Genomic DNA, 14687 nt, shown 5'->3' on the forward strand with positions numbered 1-14687 from the left:
GACGGAGACCCCCTGCTTCAATCCTAAAGAAGGATAAAAAGGCATGCAGGATTGCTGCTTTAAGCAGTCAAGGTGCAGGCTGTTATAGGAGCTTCACAAAGGACATTTGTGGGTCAAAACGTCTCCTATTTTTTTTAAATATTTTTGTGTCTGTGATGGAGTTAATAAAGTGCTCTGTGGGGTGCAGGCTCTCATTGACATGGGGTGAAGTGTGTCACGTGATATGCACGGGGCTATGCTGGTATGGGCTGTATTGCGCACAGCAGCCGCTAGGTGGAGCTGTTTCTGCTGGCCGGAACCTTGGTTGCACGGCCTGGTTTCCGGGGGGGAGGGATTGAGTGTGTTGATTTGTCCGTTGTCGCTGAGTGTCCCCCTCACCCCCGCTGCCCTTCAGGCGTCATGAGTTGGCTGCCGGACGAGGCTCGGGTGCTGCAGCCCCCCGGTCTGATAAACAGGAACTCGCTGGGGTTCGGGCTGATCGGATACCTGACCGGACTGACACACAACGCCATCTCACACCGGCCGGTTCTGCGGACAGGTGCGGGAGAGAGACACGGGGGTGTGGGGGACAAGGGGTCCTCGGGGGAGTGAGACAAGGGGTCCGGGGAGTGGGGGACAAGGCGTCCGGGGAGTGGGGGACACGGGGGACAAGGGGTCCTCGGGGGAGTGAGACAAGGCGTCCGGGGAGTGGGGGACAAGGCGTCCGGGGAGTGGGGGACAAGGGGTCCTCGGGGGAGTGGGGGGAAAGGGGGAGTGGAGGACACGGGGGACAAGGGGTCCTCGGGAGAGTGAGACAAGGGGGTCCGGGGAGTGGGGGGAAAGGGGGAGTGAGACACGGGGGAGTGGGGAGTGAAAGAGATAAATAAGTAGGGGGATGTGAGGGTGAGAGAAACTGGAGGTGTGTGTATGTACAGTATTTATATATACTCAATTGGTTTGCAATCACTTACCACCCTTTGATATGATCCTTTTCACGCATCTGACAGTGGAAGGGTTCAATAGCACCTAACTGGAGCTGTGTGTATTAGCAATGTTTGCTCTTGCATTCGTTTTTCAGGAATAAACACAATAATCTAGAAACATAATATATTTTATTCTTTTAACAGGTGTTAGAAATGGTACATAAAGCAGGTGTTATGTCCCTCACTTTCACATCCACTGCGTTGTATATCTCTCCTCTACACATTGTAAAGATCTAGTTTTAGGGTTGTCACAGCCTTAGAGAAGGGCTTGGGTAGCACTTCAACTTTTGTAAAGATAGGGACCTGTTAGAGACTTGTGTTTAATTGAGCAGAAAATGATACATAACAATTACAAATTGTGATCAAGAATTATAAAGCAATCCTTAGAAAACTGCTGGAGGGTTTGACCTAAAACAAAGGCCAGTCTCTTGATGGTAATTGCTCATGAGCAAGGGCCCTCATTACCTTTTTATATTGGTTTGTCTTTATTTAGTATGTCATTCTGGTTAAGTAATGTTTATCATTCTGTTCCCCCCTTGAATCCCGCTGTGGAATAAATTGGCAGTCTATAAATAGATGATAATAAATGATTGACTGAGATTAAATGGAAAAATAATGGTCGTTTTAACACACACACACACACACACACACACACACACACACACACACACAATGGTATTTTACATGTGTTTACATATTCATGTATATACTAGTCTGTTTTAGGCAGAGAAATTGGGGCACAGTGTTGAAAATAATAAGATTATACTGTTGATGACAGAGTGGATCTTCGCACGTGTGCTTTAGGGGCCCAAAACAAAGGCCTATTTCAACCTTGGTTAAACACTTGACTTTAGCTTCTACAACAGGGACAAGTCTATCATCTCACATATAAACCGCTGTAAATAGAATATTTTGAAGTTAAATGCATTTGTTGTGGATGGATTTTGATGTCCCATGCCATTTCCTCGTCACTGTCGCCTTTAATTTAGATGTATTTGAAGCTCCGAGTGGTCATGTGTTCTGATAAACAACAAATGCCACTAACTACAAATGATGCCTCTCCCCCAGGTGTGCACCGTCAGTTGCTGATGACCACTCTTGGCGTTTTTATTGGTTACCATATAACCAAATATGAGAACTACAAGAATGCAAAGTTGGACCGGGAACTTTTTGAATACATAAGACGGAATCCAGATGACTTCAAGAAATCAGGTAACAAGACCAGCAGCGTGATCCATTCACATCGTGTAGACCTCAGACACACTGCTCTGGATGCCTTGATAAAGCTTACTCATTTGATATGTCAAAACAGCTGTTTAGGACAGGGTGGTGCACGTTTAGTCATCAAGTGACCCAACAGGTCAAGTTTTCAGGGCAATGCATATCTAGACAAGTTTTTCTAATTAGAGCGAAGTTAATAGGTTCATTATATGTCAGAGAACTTAATTTTCGATTTGCTTTCCAGTATTGGCAGTTGACATATTCGTATCTGTCTTTACGTTGCATTTGATGACCCAGTTATAAACAGCGCCTATCCATATCTCCTTGTACCTTCTGATTTTGCATTGAATGTGCTTTTAATCTTCCATTTCATTTCCATTCATTTAGAAAAGAAAACTTTTGCTGAAGTGTTGGAGGAATTCTACCCTATCCGTTAGACATGTCGGCAGATCGTTCCACCTCTTCAGTTAACGGAGGATTATCAAGACAATGATCAACTGAACTGGATTCCTAATACATTTTCAGCGCTGTTGTAAAAACAAAAACGCATATAATTATTAAAATTCTAATTCTAAAAATGGTTACTTATTTGCCTCCTTATTTTTGTATTTTACATAATCTAATTTTTGTTTATATAAATATTTATGTAAATTGATGCTTTCGTAATGGGGCAAAATGGTGATTTTAATTTCTTCTCAACTAAAGAAAATGAAAGTGAGGTGTGCAGTCTGCTTCTATACACGGGTACCCAGTCAACAAAAGGCCATGAAAAGGCAGAACATACACAAATAAATAATGAATGGACATGCTTGGTCTCCCTGAGAGATCTCACCCTGCGACCATGAGGCCTGTCTTTGTGCATGATTGGATCACCATGTTTATTATAGATTAATGTCAATAGGCAAGTTAATTTTGTGTGTTCTCTGCCTTTTTAATTTATGTAACTGGAAGCAGCAGTTTATATGCCAGAAAAGTATTGTATTGGCAAAGAAGTGCAACATTTAGGAATGCTGCTTGTACACTGTACATTTCTAATATCCCCCAGTTAAGCTGCTCTGTAAAAGGTGCAGTTCCACATAGCAGGCAAAGTAAATGTAGAAAACACACACATACTTGGCTCCCTTAGGAAGTAACACAGTAGGTCGAGCAGTCCCTGCTCAGATTTGCTTTTAAACTCCTTTGCTGTTATATCCAGAAACCAACAATGCATTGCAGAGCAATGTGCTGCTAGTTCCTCTGGCACTGCGAGGGTTACGCTAGTATGACCCAGTGCATTGCTGGCACGTATGGTGCTGAAGGGTTTAAAACCGCAACCAGAAGGGCCTGAGCTGCACTGCTTTCAAGTACAGGGACCTGCCGGTTTCTCCGGTGCTAGGAGCCCTCCGCCCACCACCAAAGAAAAATAAATAACCACCAGCATTCCCCAATAAACAGTGTGTTTGTGTAAGAGTGCTTGTTGTCTGTGACGGTAGCTTTGTGACAGGCTATAATAATACACACCAAATATAAAACTGGGTTGAACTGGAGGCTTAGATATGATAAAATATAATTTATTCCTTGAAAAAGGTGAACACACGAGATATACAAATAACAGACAAAATATGGACACTTACTTAAAGGTTAGGACAAGAAAAGCCATCGGGATACAGGATGGGCCATTTCTTCCATAATTCAGGTTCAGATGTAGTCATCACAGCAATACATGAAGATCATGCATGAAGAACATGAGGGACATGAAGACAATAGCCATAGGCTGAGCCTGGTTCTTATACCATTATTTCCCATTGAACACAACCTAAACCCAGCCCCTCTCATAAATCAGTGGTGAGGTTGACAGTTTTCCTCAGAGTAAAACTCCCACCTAAGGACGTTTAAAAACTGCTTTTCATATCTAAATAACTTCATAACTTCAGTACAGTAGTACTTACTGGCACGCGAGACATATTAATACATTCCGGCACGCATGACGCTCCCAATAAGACTAAATATTACCGTGTAATATTAAAATTAAGAGAGATATTAATATCTGTCTCTTAGTACCGGCTAAACATCAGGTGTTTGTATTCCTTATGTGCGAATCAGTCCCACGAATACACATATGTAGCTTTTAGCACGTTCAGCCGAGGACATCTCATAATATTCTTATATTTAATAAGGTCACTCATTCTGTAGCCCCACTCCATCAGGGGCGTTTGGCCAGTCTACCAAATGGAGTGTCTGACAGGAAACTATGGTTTGTAAGTGTGAGTTTTAACACTCACAAACCACTCCAGCTTCCTAAACATTTGGTCGCATTCCTTAGTAGGCAGGCATCTTTGAGGGTAACTTAAACAAAGGGCTAGAATCACTATTTTGACATTAACCCCTTCCCTCCCGCATCAACCCTAGTGTATGTGTGAGTGCAAACACCAGGATAACACAATACATTTACACGGGAATAAACATTTGGATATTGAAGCAAAGCAAAACACATTGCTGGACCTCAGTCCAGTTAACCCCTTGCTTCCCTGATGAGAGTAGAGGGTGGCCAAATGGGGTGTAACCCCCTCAATCCCAGGCCAAATCCTCTCTATCATGACATTGTCCATCTTTAGCACGCTTACTTTCCATGCTCACACTTGCCTTTTGTTTCCCGCGACCCTACATTATTATGAATTCCAGCGCAGGATGCCACATTTTCATCTTGAAGTTCTTAATCTGGTAGCAAGGGACTGTTGCCTTCGTGCTGCACCTGCACACAGGCGCTGGAGGGGTTAATGTTGTGCAGTGCAGCTGTTTAGGGATTGTTATATATTAATGCATATCATAGATTTAAAGCAGTTGTCTGTGTGGCTCTTTTTTTGGGGGTGTGGGGGGGGGGGTTTCAGAGGACATAGTATTTTGCTTTATACTACCTGCTTATCTGCAGTCCCCAGACCTCAAAGGACCCTCCGGTTACATTGATATAACAAGAGTACTTGCCCAGTTGAGACACTGGTTGCAGTCAGGCTTGCTCCAGCAACCAATAGAAAGCTGCAACTTTGTCAGATGACACATGCAACTGTCTATTGGGGACCCCCGTGTCATATTTATAGGGGTTTTGAAGTGAAACTTCTTTGCTGGCGCCAACAGGGTTTTCATGGGAAAAAATCCTTACCGCAGGTGACGTTAGGCCGCACATTAAAAACACTGCCGGCCTCGCCGCACATGCGCAGTGGCGGCCGGAGTATGCCGCACGTTAAAAACACTGCCGGTCTCGCCGCACATGCGCAGTGGCGGCCGGAGTATGCCGCACGTTAAAAACACTGCCGGTCTCGCCGCACATGCGCAGTGGCGGCCGGAGTATGCCGCACGTTAAAAACACTGCCGGTCTCGCCGCACATGCGCAGTGGCGGCCGGAGTATGCCGCACATGAGCAGTGGCAGCCGGACACGGCGCTTGGGAGCTAGAGGCGCACACGCTCACAGAGAGGCAGACACACACAACACACACACAGAGAGGCAGGCACGCAGACACACATGCACACAGACACAGAGGCACCCATACACAGGCACAGAAACATGCACACAGAGAGGCAGGCACGCAGACACGCACACAGAGAGGCAGACACACACAACACGCACACAGAGAGGCAGGCACGCAGACACACATGCAGAGAGGCAGACACACACATGCACACAGACACAGGCAAGCACCCACACACAGGCACAGAAACATGCACACAGAGAGGCAGACACATACAACACGCACACAGAGAGGCAGGCAAACATGCACACAGAGAGGCAGGCAAACATGCACACAGAGAGGCAGACACACATGCACACAGAGAGGCAGACACACATGCACAGAGGCAGACACACACATGCACACAGACACAGAAAGGCACACACACAGGCAGGCACCCACACACAGGCACAGAAACATGCACACACAGAGGCAGACACACACACACAGAGAGAGACAGGCACAGACACACACGCACACATAGAGGCAGGCACACAAAGACACACAGAGGCAGATACACACACAGAGACAGACATGCACACACACACACACACACAGTTAGTATAACTATATAAGTGCAAATAGCTAGAACAGAGGTGTGTGCTGAGCACGTTTGCGCGTTCCAAGTCAAACTTCTTTGCGTTTTCCCACCGTCACAAATACAATATCTGTGACAAAACAGTGACCAAAGACAAAGAAGTTTCATTTACAATGTCCGGGCTCAGCACACACGACTTTTTAATTTTTGTGTGTCACACTGAGACAAACAACTGACATGTCTTGGGAGCGTGGGGTCTCCAGATCGTGGAAACACAGATCAGCCCAGAATTAACCTCCAGTACAATATTTAAAAAATAAAAGATCAAATGGGGGCTGCGGCTTTAATGACATTTTGCCTTTTTTTGTAATCGCTGAAACTTCATTGTGAACTTTCTACAAGAATGACAAATTCTGCAGGAAAAAATGTAACTGTTAATTACTTGCGTGAAAACAAAAAAACAAGCTGTGTTATATAACTTCTCATTAACTTAGTGTTGCTTTTGTCATTGGTGGGCAACAGATATGTCAAGGGCTTCAACCACGGACCCCCAACCACTGGGCACCCCAGCACCCCGCTTTCCCCCCATGCAGAAAGAGATGTTGCTGGCCTGGATCATAGCTTGTCCCGGCTTCCTTATCTGCTTGATGACAGCGCGCTGATAGCCCCTGTACTGCCCTGTACCTCCCCTGTGCTAATCACTAGTTCCCTGTGTAAGAAGAAGAGCAGGACAGTATTCAATAGAGCGCTGGCCTCATGCAGGTGGCCGAACTGGGGAGAAGCTCTTACCCACTTCTGCAACACCCAGTCTGCCTGTGCCTTGCCTACCTACCACTGCTCTTAAAGTCATGAACATAATTACCGTGGTCCCGTGGGGTTTTCGGGTAAACATTCAACGTAATCAATTGCCAGCACCATTTCTGTTTAATAATTGTACAGCATTAAAGCAGAACAACACAGTCCCTGTAGCAACCGTTCAACAAACTGCTCCAAACGTTCTCCAATCTTGTTACTTTCACAGTTGTGGATGGACAATGTCTGTTTATTATCTGGAAATGTACTGTTTCTTTTTGTTGCTCTGGATCTTTCAGGATGTTCATGGTATGCTCAGTAGCTCAGTCTTTGATTAAGAAGGTCATGTCAATGTCATCTTGTGCTCTTCTGTGTCCAGCACTTGAACTTGAAAACGTAGGGTCCAGAAGATTTTGCAGACTGACCCCCCTCCTCCATGTCTTTTGCATTAGATGACCATCCCAATAAGTTCCTTGTACCTGCCGGTCACTGCGTTGGTTTCTTTGGTCAGCGTGCTGAGGATGCGGAATAGGCTGGTGAAATGATAATAACATAGGGCTTCGTTGTCCCCAGTGCCTCCCGCCTCTGCTTCTCCGTCCATTTTCCAGTCATCCAGTGGCACCACTCCATTTTCCAGGCTGACTCGGATAGTCTTCAGCTTGATGTAATTGTCATACAGGTCTCTGGAATCAAAGTTGGCAGAGTCTTCCTGTTGCTCCATTGGGATCTCTCGGAGAAGACTGGGGAACATGACCATGTGTTCCATGTTTCGGGCAGCAGTGCAGTATCTGGTCATGGCAGTGGCCAGGCAGCTGATCTGTGACACTTGCATGACTGCTCCCTTCAGCCGAGTAGGAGTTGGAAGGTGCTGGCTTAGAGTGATCTGTGCATCATCTCTGGATTTATATATATACTTCCAAAGTAGCCACGGGTGAAATCCAACAGGCAGCTCAATCGTTTGGATGCTGAAGGGTCCCGGGTGGGTGCCACCACACCATAAATACCAGCCTATCAGAGCCCTACAAAACCTTCAGTACTTGGCTAAGCATTTGGCAGGTTTCATCACTTTTAAACTCAGACTGGACGTTTCCCAACTCAATGTTAAAATTGCAAGCATGGGTCACAGTGGACCAGGGTTATCTGGCTATAGGCAAACACAACACCCAGTTTCATCAGATTAATTTGCCTTTACAGTATGAATTGTCAACACAGAGATTTGCAAATAAAGCCATTTAACTACTTAGAGGTTCATACTATTTCCAGTTACAACATTCATTCCTGTTACTTGTGTTATGTGAACTACCTGATAATTTAATTGTGCGCCCAACTAGTTCTGTAATATATGAATAAATAAGCAGTTCTCTACACTAATTACGATTTGATACATCTTGATCACACATTTTTTTCAGTTGGCTTCTCTCCAAGTATAAAAAGCCCCAATGTTTCCAGCCTCTCTCACAGGGAACATATTCCATACCTGTTACCATCTTTGATACCCTACTGGAGGAGTGCTCAGCTCCCAGTTCTCAAGCCCCAACAGGTCAGGTTCTCAAGATATCCCCGCTTCAGCACATGTGGCTCAATCAGAGGCTTAGCCACCTGTGTGGAAGCTGGGATGTCCTGAAAATCTGACCTGTTGGGGGGCTTGAGGACTGAAGTTGAGCAGCACTCTTGGGCTCTTTAACTGGTGGCCCACAGGACAAATGCGCCCCCTGGACTCTGCTGCTAATTTCATAATAGTAGCTTAGGCAGCTAAGTGCACATTTCTGCACAAAAACTCATCTGTAAGTTACAGTAATGCCATTATATATGGTGCAGATAACTGCTTTCAAAATTTTGAAATATACAATTTTTCAAGTCTTTAAATGTATCTAAAATGACATTGCAATAAGCTTGTGGCCCTACTGCTAAATATTTTCGGATCTGGCCCCTTCGGAAAACTGGTTGATGAGCCCCAATCTACTGCATCTCCGATCTTTCCTTTTGGGTCCTTTAGACCAGTGGTTCTGAACTGCTGTCCTCAAGAACCCCCAACAGGTCAGGTATTAGGAATATCCCTGCTTCAGCTCAGGCGGTTCAATCAGTGAACCCCATGTGCTGTAGCAGGGATAGCATTAACACCTGACATGTTGTGGGTTCTTGAAGACTATTGCTTTAGAGTAGACAGTATAGAAAATGAGTTTTCATAAGAGTATGTGGGGCAATAAAACACAAGGTGTAAATATGGTAAAAACCCAGCAGAGGGAGACATATATCTAACATATTAATAGCTAGAAGCAAATACCTGGCACTTCTTTTGTCTACAAAGAAGCAGAACCTTCACTTTTAAAATGATTTTAAAATACTTAAAGATTTGCATGCATTTCAATGTTGTTTAATGATGCTTACTTCCACCCCGAAGGATGGGGGGGGGGGGGGGTTGTGGGTGTGTGTGTGTGTGTGTGTGTGTCTTATTTTTATAAAGTACCAAGTCCCTTTTATACCTCTGCAAACACTCCTGTATACAATACGTGGACCTGTGAACAGAGTGGACACACCTGAGAAATATGTCCATTTGGGATATTTAAATGAATATTTAAATGGCTACAATTATTTTCCAGGTATCTGGGGGGGTTTCAGTTTTATTCACTGGTATGTCTCCATGTGTTGTATAAAGAAGTGCTTGTTTTGGGGTATAAAAGTCACTTGGTACTTTACAAAAATAGGTCTCTCTGCATCTCTCAAAAGACTTACTGTATATTAGGCTTATATCAGGCCTGCAGAGCGAACACTCGGTTTAATGTTACATAGACTAGGTCTTATATCCAGTTTAGTACACATATACTGAATGGATGACTCCCGCATGTTTCAGGGTATACAGTAGTTCAGTGACCTATCCCTGCTCCAGACTCGCCACCCCGGAGATTGCAAAGTCTACACAGTCTCTGCCAATAAACCTTCCTGACCTGTCTGGATTTCCTTGGGTAACTTTCCTGTTTCTATTCTAAACTTTAGTCCACATTTACCAGCTCTGTCTCATTTTAAAATATATATATATATATATATATATATATATATATTTTTTTTTTTTCCTGCTAAAAGTACATTTTGTCTGTAAAATTAAAAGTAATGGACCGCCTCTTCATAAAACGGATCTGATTTATTTCCATATCAAACATCACAATATTTAAACTCTAGAAATTAAGATATATATACATATATACATATATATATATATATATATATATTAAAGCAGAAAATAGCCGTGTTAGTCCGGTTGCGAATAATCAGCGACATCTACTACACTGTTTTAGCCATTGAATCCTTTGTATATCAGTATTGCTTGACATGAAGAAGAGAGGAGAACTCTCGAAAGCTTGTCCTATGACATAAATTGTTAGTCCAATAAAAAAGGTATCACCTAATACTGAAGAACTGACTTATTCTGCACTATATATATATATATATATAGTGCAGAATAAGTCAGTTCTTCAGTATTAGGTGATACCTTTTTTATTATATATATATATATATATATATATATATATATATAAAATAAATGAGTGTATATTGTATATACACATTGTATAAAAGTCAGTGAAGATGAAATAACTTACAAGGAAAGTAAGAATCAGAACATTATTATTTATTATTATTATAAGGAGTCACATCAGTTTTTTTTAATCTTAACTTAATGGAGACTTTGGGGGTTATTCACTAAAGTCTCAGCGCAAAAAAAAAACAGATTTATTTTGTTTAAAACCTGTAGTTCCTCCCAATGAGATTCCTTTTCTATGATATATAAGATGCAGGTTATTAGCACTGGTTATGTCCCAGTTTTTCTGCCGTGTGTTTAGTAAATAACTCCCTCTGTCCCATATTCACTAGTGCAGGGGTGGCCAACTCCCATTCTCAATGACTTAGCCACTGATTGAGCCGCCTGTGCTGAAGCAGGGATATCCTGAAAACCTGACCTGTTGGTGGCCCTTGAGGACTGGAGTTGGCCGCCCCGGCACTAATGAGTGCAGATCTTTAGCGCGCCTTAATCCACACGCCAATGAACCGGAGCCCACCGGTGACAATCCTCATTGAGTATGTACAATTGAGGCCTGGATCCACAAAGCCGCATCAGCGCAGGGCTGAGAACACACTGTAATACACATCAGTAACAGGCGCTACGTTCCCTGAGATTGATGACAATCTAAAACTAATTGTATGCAAAAACAATGGTCGTTAGTGATCTCATTAGCGTGGGCTTAATGAGACAGAGATTAAGCTTTTGTTATTTTCAATAGTCTTCCTCACATATCTCAGTTACATTTTCTTACAGCTTCTGTTATACATTTGCGAATCCTCTTGCTCAGCTACGTATATTCCAATTTTCTGTGTATCTTGGAATTGCTTCAAATATACTGTATACTGTATATAAACCCGTTTTAGAAGCCTGCCAAGGGAGACCAGGTTCTACATCACCTTTTTATAACCGGGATAATTAGATTGAGCGAAACAAGATGGTAAAAGAAATGGTAAATTATTTCTTATAAAAGACAGACACACAAAGTTACACAATTCAAGATTATTTATTTATTTATATATATATATATATTATTTATTTATTTATTTATTTTTATATATATATTGAACACACAAAAGACTAAGACAATCCCCAAAAGCAGCACTCTAAATATACCACAAAATAACTGATAACATAATGCCAAAAGACCAGGAAACTAAAGTCAGAATAGAAAATGAATAGATTTTAATGGCGAGCAAAAAGAACACTAACATTTAAAAACATATACACATTAAGGGCAGCAAAAAATACAAAAAGACTGTGACTGACTGAAATTTACAAACATCAATAATGCTGAAAAATAAATCAAAAGCAAAAAATGTGTCTGCACAATGCGCCCGATAACTATATAAAGCGACACAAAGAAAGCTGAATATTTCAAAATACCCCTGGTAAAGACCTAAGCTAAAAAGGTAGATAACTAAGCTAAGGGCATAAAGAAAGCTATGGCATAAATAAACCTATATACAAAAATGATGTACATAAGAAAAATAATAACTTAAACCAAGGGGGAGGCACAGGGGAGACAAAATGAAACAAAGACTCAAACCCTGAACAGCAATACAAAATATCAAAATCAAAAAAAGATGCATACAATGCCTGTGGTGGCTGCACAAAAGCAAGTAAGACACATGGCTGTAGAATCACAAAAAGCCAGTGCTGTTTGCACAAATGAAACAACCTAGAGTAAGGGTTCCATAGGAGATAATGACTCCAGATAGCAAAGAAAATGATACTCAGCTGCCAATAAGTGATGATGGAGTCAGTCCCACGGAGTAAAACTGCAGGATGTGTGGAAATAAGTCATACTAAACGCGTTTCAGCCAAGGGGGCCTTCTTCCCGGAGTGGTAAAAGAGTAGTGGAGGCTTGCTGAGCTATATACTGAACACAGTATATAGCTCAGCAAGCCTCCACTATTCTTTTACCACTCCGGGAAGAAGGCCCCCTTGGCTGAAACGCATTGAGTGTGCATTCTAGGCAGCTATTCATTATTTTGTTGGCGTGACTCTTGGTGCTTATCCTGTGGACTGTATGACTTATTTCCACACATCCTGGAGTTTAACTCCGTGGGACTGACTCCATCATCACTATATGGCAGCTGAGTATCATTTTCTCTGCTATCTGGAGTCATTATCTCCTATGGAACCCTTACTCTAGGTTGTTTCATTTGTGCAAACAGCACTGGCTTTTTGTGATTCTACAGCAATGTGTCTTACTTGCTTTTGTGCAGCCACCATAGGCATTGTATGCATCTTTTTTTGATTTTGATATTTTGTATTGCTGTTCAGGGTTTGAGTCTTTGTTTCATTTTGTCTCCCCTGTGCCTCCCCCTTGGTTTAAGTTATTATTTTTCTTATGTACATCATTTTTGTATATAGGTTTATTTATGCCATACCTTTCTTTATGCCCTTAGCTTAGTTATCTACCTTTTTAGCTTAGGTCTTTACCAGGGGTATTTTGAAATATTCAGCTTTCTTTGTGTCGCTTTATATAGTTATCAGGCTCATTGTGCAGACACATTTTTTGCTTTTGATTTATTTTTCAGCATTATTGATTTTTGTAAATTTCAGTCAGTCACAGACTTTTTGTATTTTTTGCTGCCCTTAATGTGTATATGTTTTTAAATGTTAGTGTTCTTTTTGCTCGCCATTAAAATCTATTCATTTTCTATTCTGACTTTAGTTTCCTGGTCTTTTGGCATTATGTTATCAGTTATTTTGTGGTATATTTAGAGTGCTGCTTTCGGGGATTGTCTTAGTCTTTGTGTGTTCAATATTATTGTTATCCCCTAGCACCTACAGTTTCCCATTTACTCTAGTCTTACTTGGTTTATTTTTTATTCCAAGATAGTCATTATTACTTATTGGGTCTGTTTTTTCCACATATATATGTAGTGTGAGCAACATTCTTTTTGTGTGTTTGTTTTTATATATATATATATATATATATATATATATATATATATATATATATATATATATATATATATACTGTATATATTATTTTATTTTTTCTGTGTGTTTGTAACACATTTGTCCAAAACACACACACAGCCCCACACATACAAGCATAGAGACACAGCCATGTACACATTCACATACAATACTGGCACACAGACATAATATGCACACATTTATTTAGACATTTGCTCACACAGACACACATACCAGACAGAACAACACACACACACACACAACTATATATTTTGGAAAGCTGTTTGTCTCTTCGCTAAGCAATTAGACACCTTTTAAGATATCGTAATCAAATTTTGCATGATCGTTATTGAGATGAAGGAGCAGTTTTTTTTGTCTATGGTTGGATACATTTTATTTTTAATACCAAGAGTTATTACAATTTCTCAAGCAAGTCAACCACCGGGTGAGGTACCTGGTAGGCCAAGTACCTGGCACATGACATGATACTGCACACAGCCTGGTGGCAGATAAGGAGAGTCAGATAGCTATAAAGCTTACAAAGTGAAAGAATAGGAGTACAAATTCCTATGCAATGCTCTCAAGGAATGTCCATGCATCAATAGTATATAATCAAATGTCTTTCCAAATACACACAGCGTTATAATCAGTGTTCGACAAACCTATACATTTGCTCGCCCCGGGCGAGTGGATTTAACCCCCGGGCGAGTAAATATTGGCCCAAGCAGCACACGTTTGGTACTAGGTGGCGAGTAGATTTTTTTGTGTGGCGAGTAGATTTTTTGGTGATTTGTCAACCACTGGTTATAATCCATAACCATGTCACTTGTTACCCATTTCAAGCCACTCTGTGTGGACTTCCACTAACCTTTGTAAGAGGTAGATTTTGTATGGGTGTCACTGGCTGAGGTACACTGGTGAATAAAGCAAGAATAACTCACAAATCACTGAAGATCCAGGTGCTGTGGGGCGTGCTCCTACCGAAGTGGTATGCAATGTAAAGAATTCGTGGATGGCGGTGCATCTGCCTGGAAAAAATAGCGTGGGACCAAACTTGCAGGAAATGGGTACAAAGGCCCGGTGCGGCTGAAACACGTTACAGTTGCTGTTGCTGTCTTTTTTATGTGCCAATAAATTTCTTTTTGTACACAGTTCATGCAAGTTTGGTCCCACGCAATTTTTTCCAGGCTGATGCACCGCCATC

The 14687-nt window shown here is 41.9% G+C and overlaps 2 protein-coding genes across 2 annotated transcripts; one reads left to right on the forward strand and one right to left on the reverse strand.

Moving 5' to 3' along the window:
* Positions 1 to 299: 299 nt before the first annotated feature.
* Positions 300 to 2767, forward strand: NDUFC2 (NADH:ubiquinone oxidoreductase subunit C2). Its single transcript, XM_075592622.1, has 3 exons — positions 300 to 538; positions 2031 to 2174; positions 2571 to 2767. The coding sequence occupies exons 1-3, from the start codon at positions 400 to 402 to the stop codon at positions 2618 to 2620; spliced, it is 333 nt and encodes a 110-aa protein (XP_075448737.1). The 5' UTR covers positions 300 to 399; the 3' UTR covers positions 2621 to 2767.
* Positions 2768 to 7109: 4342 nt separating this feature from the next.
* On the reverse strand, positions 7110 to 7931 carry THRSP (thyroid hormone responsive). Its single transcript, XM_075592623.1, has one exon. The coding sequence runs from the start codon at positions 7826 to 7828 to the stop codon at positions 7445 to 7447; it is 384 nt and encodes a 127-aa protein (XP_075448738.1). The 5' UTR covers positions 7829 to 7931; the 3' UTR covers positions 7110 to 7444.
* Between the last annotated feature and the right edge of the window lie 6756 nt (positions 7932 to 14687).

This window comes from Ascaphus truei, chromosome 3 (genome assembly GCF_040206685.1).
Source record: "Ascaphus truei isolate aAscTru1 chromosome 3, aAscTru1.hap1, whole genome shotgun sequence".
In the NCBI taxonomy this organism is placed as follows: domain Eukaryota; kingdom Metazoa; phylum Chordata; class Amphibia; order Anura; family Ascaphidae; genus Ascaphus; species Ascaphus truei.